General features: G+C 34.9%; 1 protein-coding gene across 1 annotated transcript; it reads left to right on the top strand.

The window, feature by feature from the left end:
- The first annotated feature begins 399 nt into the window (after positions 1–399).
- Positions 400–1,130, top strand: LOC109163504. The gene is made up of 3 exons (XM_019312254.1): positions 400–489; positions 578–835; positions 912–1,130. The coding sequence occupies exons 1-3, from the start codon at positions 400–402 to the stop codon at positions 1,128–1,130; spliced, it is 567 nt and encodes a 188-aa protein (XP_019167799.1).
- The last annotated feature ends 4,794 nt before the right edge of the window (positions 1,131–5,924 follow it).

The following is a 5,924-nucleotide window of genomic DNA, read 5'->3' as shown; positions in this document are numbered from 1 at the left end:
GAAATTCTTGCTTGGAGTGATGTGGGGAGTGGGTTGAATGATTTGGAGTTGAAGAACTATATATAGATGCAGATGTTTGTATAATACTGAGTAGTGAGTATTATATATATATATATATATATATATATATATATATATATATATATATATAATACGTCTGCACAGTGTAGTGACAGATGCATGCACCAGCTAGCTCCTGCTAAGCTTTTTTAACACTTTACTTAAAGATTAAAAAAAAATTATTATTATTATTATAATATATGTGATGCCATTGGTGTATTTGATCTTATTGTGTCAGCAAGTAAAGAGTGTTTACCGACCAAATTAACATTTAATTACCCGATATTGGCTAGGATTTACCTAAAAGCCGGTAGCCGCTACCTAGTGTACGTGTTGTGGATGAAGTCTGCCCTTCAAGATTTACCTACATTCGTTGATCCAAATACATGGAAAACGTACGTGGAGCGGCGTAAAACTGCAGAGTTTGAGGTATATATTATAATTTTTCTATCAATTATTTATTAACTCAAATATATTAAAGATATATATTTTTACTTAATGTTTTCTTTTTGTGTAGGAATCAAGAAAGAAACATCAAGAAATACGGAGTACGAATGTTCATCCACATCATTTAGCCCGAGGAGGTTATAAGAGATTGGAGAAGATTATGATGGATGAGAAGATGAAAGAACAAGAAGAAGCTGCAAGATCAGATCCATCGTCAGTAGTTGTTCCTCCATCTCCGCCAGCTAGACATGAAAAGTGGAAGAGGGCAAGAATGAACAAATCAGGAAATATCAACAAAGAAGAGACTAGAATGGTCGTGGAAAAGATTGTAAGTGAAATGTTAAAATTTTCTACATTACTAAGATAGCTAGTAATCATTATTAAATATTGTTTTTATATGTTAGGATTTGCTATCACTGCAAGCTTCTCAAGGAGAGTTTGTTGAGTCCGGTACACAAGATATATTGTCTAGTGCCGTAGGTACAGATGAGCATTGCGGACGTGTTAGAGCCATGAGTAGAGCACATGGCTTAAAAAGCTACTTTGGTCATGCAAAACGTCGTCAAAGCCAGTCTACACCACAAGTGAAAGATATGATTAAGAAGCAGTTGCTGAGGCGTTAGCGGTTGCCCGAGAGGAATATGAAACATCCTTGCAAGCAGCCATTCGAGAGATGGGGGATGAAATTAGTAGTATGAGGACTCCAGCGGCTCAACCTGTACCATCAAGGCAGGAGGAAGACATGCGTGTAGCTGTCCAACCACATGGTCATAGTGAAAAAGCAAGTTCTCCAGACCCTTTTGCTGATTTACCGGCCTTAAGTAATCATTTATAACTAATCTTATTATTTATTAAAAACATTTTACCTATTTCTTAATATGAATTCATGCAGTTAGGAGCCGGATGTGAATTGTATTTGGAAGATCCCATTAGATGTAAAGTTGCACGTGGGATAGTTTACAAGGCCGAAAGGGTTCACGGGATACAAATACATGCGGATCAAGTGAAGGTCACCGTGACTGAAATTCTCATGTCTAGTGCAAAGGTACCCTTCCCTACCGATGAGGTTCAACTGTTAAGGGATGCATTGCACAGCTTTATTATTTGGCCAAAGAAGTTGGTTGAGTTGTATACCGAAGCTGATGAGGTATGTATTTTAAAAAATTTTAGATTTTAAAATAGTGTTTAATTTACTTTTTAAAAATAGTAATTGTTACTTATATTGAACAGGTACAAATGACTTATGATTCCGGTGTGCAACGACCTTTTGCTGATCTAAATATAGCTGATCCGACTTCTTTGAGTGCTCGATGTCTAAAGGTATATAAAATTATTCGCAAACTTGACGAAAATGTTGTGATAAAGATGGAGCGTGGTATTGTGGGCGATGTTGACTATCCCTTACAACTTGACCCGTTGGAGATTATGCGTTTCTTAAGGATGGAGACGTTAGATGTTTCCATATTGCAGTTCTTTATAAGGTAATAATTAAGTTCTTTACTTATATTTGTTTATATAATATTTTTCATTTCATCTATTATATTACTAATATATATTATTGATTGTACTTTTGAATAGGGGTCTTTATGGCAAATTTGATTTGGCATGAAAGACCACATATGACTTCTTAGATCCACATTTCATTCAACCAATTTCGAATTCTATAGATGAACGGACAGGGTATATCAACGTCACCCTGCAATATGGCAAAAAACAATGCTATCTAGCGCCATATATTTTAAAGTAAGTTTTAATTGTTTAAAATAAAATAACTTATATATAATAAACTTTTATTATATATTATATTTACTTACAACTAATACATTATTGATTTGTAGTGATCATTGGATGTTGATGGCAATTTGTGCTCAACTTAATGAAATCTATTGGATTGATTCAATTGGAGGCCAGCCACGTGATGACATCAAAGATATTGTTGAAAAGTATGTAAACTTATAAGTATTAATATATATAATTAATAAAGTATAAAGTATTTATGTAAACTAATCTCTTATAATTTTAGGTGTGTCAATTCAGCAAAGTTGTTGAGAAGCAATGGATCAACTCGTTCACCAAAATGGACTAAGGTTTGGGTAAGTATTTTATACATTTGTAAAACTACATATATTTTATTGTTTTTTATTAAATAAAATTTTAAATGTAATTTAATTCAAATGTAGTGTGCTCAACAAGTTGGAAGTACGGCATGTGGATATTATGTGATGAAATACATGCTTGAAATTCTTTCCAAAGAAGCATGTGCGGGAATGGATAAGGCATGTAATTTAATATAATACCTTTCTCTTTCTAATTTTAAAAATGCTAGCTTACTAATTATTTAATAATTATCAACTTTGTAGATTGTTGAGAGAGTTGGTAGATCGAGCCACACTCAACAAGAAATTGATCAAGTAAGAGACGTATGGGCCGACTTCTTTGTTGATGTATGGTTAAGTATGTAAATTGAACAAATTGATATTAGCTTTTGATAATGTTAACTTGTATTATTAATTAGTATCAAATTGTGAGATTTATTACTTTTATTACTTGTTTCATTATAAATATTAGATTCTACATATTTTGCTGTGGTTGTGGTGCAATAATTGAGCAGGTTTTGGTTGTGGCTGTGAGAAATTGAGCAGGTTTAGGTTGTGGTTGTGGTTGTGAGTAGATTTGAGCAGGTTTTTGGGTATAAATGGACAAATAAACTGTATATTAAAAAAAAAACATAAAACGTCGGCTATTAAGTAATAGCCGACGTTGAATATATTTAAAAAAATAAATAAATAAAGTTTACAACGTCGGCTAATAGCATTTAGCCGACGTTGTATAGTATTTTTAAAAAAAATTAAAATACTTACAACGTCGGCTAAATGCTGCTAAATGCTAATAGCCGACGTTGTAGGTATTTTATAAAAAATTAAAATACCTACAACTTCGGCTAATAGCATTTAGCCGACGTTGTAAATATTTTAATTTTTTTTTAAAATACTATACAACGTCGGCTAAATGCTATTAGCCGACGTTGTAAACTTTGTTTTTTTTTTTTAAAATAATATATAACGTCGGCTATTTATATAGCCGACGTTATAGATAATATATACAACGTCGCCCAGAACAACTTCGGAACATAGCCGACGTTAAAAGCTCTATTTAGCCAACGTTAAAAGCCTGATGTGTAGTAATGAAACCTATAACTTGCTTTTGCAACACAATCTTACTTGTCCTCATATGGGACAGTAGGGTAAAAATATAACGTAACCAATTTGGGACTTGGCATCATATGGATAAAAAAGAGCCAGTACCCAGGTAGCCCATCAAAACCACATATGGGTTTCTCACGTAAACCTCAAAATCTTTGTTCATCGAAAATGATGGAGGATATGTTAAACATCATTCCAATTCAATATTTCATTGTAGAGGGAAGCACTAAATGTTGCTAGCAATGATGTAATGGACTTCTAGTTCAATAATAGTGCTCCAGTAGCAATGAAGTAATGGACTTTCAGTCCTAAAATATCCTCATTATCATCTTCGAGTCTAAATGGTCCTTTATCTACTTCAAGAGATTATTCGACAATCATTTGTGTGATAAGTAAATAATACTTATCCATATAAAATATCTTCAAGACATTTTTCAAGTAGGCTAACTATTGTATAAAACTTCTTCAAGGAGAAGCTCGATCTTCAGGTCGAGACAATACTTGGATTTCCAAGTCTTTTATTTCAAAACTCCATCTTTTGGCATGAGCTGATATCACCAAGCTCTCTATGTGTTTTGATAATATTTAAACATCAATATCGACTGAGATGATAAATAAATAACTCCATTAGCAATTCGTTAACGAACACATAATGGTACTTATTATTTGCAAATTCCTTCTTTGGGAGGAAAACACTTAGTCAATAATATTCAAGTTATACAAAGACTTGGTAGTTTAATGATACACGTTGTGATTTTGACTTTCCTTATTTCAAAAGTGTTCAATCCATCAGGGATTTACAAATAAATATTAGCGTCTAATGACCCATAAGTTTGTTGGTCATGACGTTTGATAGTACTAATTCCCACGTGTATGTACTGTATGTAATATGAATGTGTATGAACAAGAAGAATATAGAGTAAAGTGGGTATTTTATTCATATATGTTCTTCTGTATTTTTGTAGAGGGAAGGGGGAGAAACATAGCTTAGAGAGAGAGAGTGGGATCATGGAGAATGAACCAAAAGTCCCTTAATTAGTGGGCTACAAGCCCTTTTATAGGGTCAAGGAGGTGACGGGTTTGACCCATCTCGGGTTTTGACCCGTCACCTTTGACCCCGACCCGTAGGTCAAAATCCGAACCGCTCGACCCGACCCGACTATAAACGTTAGTTACGGACATGGGGTATATAACCTATCATGAAGCCCCCCCAGCCCGTGTCTTGACGACGAGTTAGCGAGGAAGGGTTCGGGCTGGAAAAAACAGGTTACACGGTCCGTGACATGTGCCGGTTGCCTCGTTAAAAACCTTAGGCTAACAAAAAATCCAGTGGGAGAAAAATTTTAGCCAAGGGAAAAGAGTACAACGCTAAACACAGTCTGGTTGACTAAAAAAGGTTGCCCGACCAAAGGGTCAGACTTGCAACGCGATTTGAAAAAGGTCGAACTCTGCCGGTCCAACGTCTGGACTGTTGAACGTGACCGGGTGGTCGAACTAATTGCGAAATGGAGATCTATTGTACCAATTACGGGATTGGATTTGCTTACGATCGAGGTACTAGATTTACTCGGGCGAAACAAACGCGACTCGACCAAACGAACGAGCTAAGCGCTTTTGGCAACACTAACGCAATTCGACCAACGAACGAGCTAAGCGCTTTGGTGAGACAAACGCGACTCGACCGATATGCTCGGGAAAACGAACGTGATTCGACCAATGCACTTAAAATGAACACATGTTTAAATAAATTGAATATACTAAAAAACGGACATTTAGTGCACAAATAACTTGCAGCGTACTAAAAATAAACTTGTACCAGGATTTACGTCGTAGGTTGAATTCCAAATTTCCAGGGTCCATTATATAATTTGCCCATCTTAGGTGTTGGCCAAATACCTTTTATGAGTCACGAATCCCGGACCTTTCATCAAGGCGGGTCAAGGTTTGGGTTTGACTTATTATTATTTATATATTATATATATTATATATTCAACATGTATGTTACGTGTGTGGGCCAACATACTTTTTGATGAGTCAGGAACCTATGACTTTCATTTGAATTTAGCTCGGGATTTGGCTCTGATATGAACTTGGTGGCATTTCGTCTCAATTAAAGTCTAAATTAATAATTTGACTATATATTTATGATTACTTACTCTGTATATGTTATGTCCTTAACATGGTCAAGCTAAGTCTATTGATGTATTGCAGAGA

The sequence above is a fragment of the Ipomoea nil genome, unplaced genomic scaffold (assembly GCF_001879475.1).
Source record: "Ipomoea nil cultivar Tokyo-kokei standard unplaced genomic scaffold, Asagao_1.1 scaffold3030, whole genome shotgun sequence".
NCBI lineage: Eukaryota > Viridiplantae > Streptophyta > Magnoliopsida > Solanales > Convolvulaceae > Ipomoea > Ipomoea nil.
This window is presented reverse-complemented; position numbering and strand designations above follow the sequence as displayed.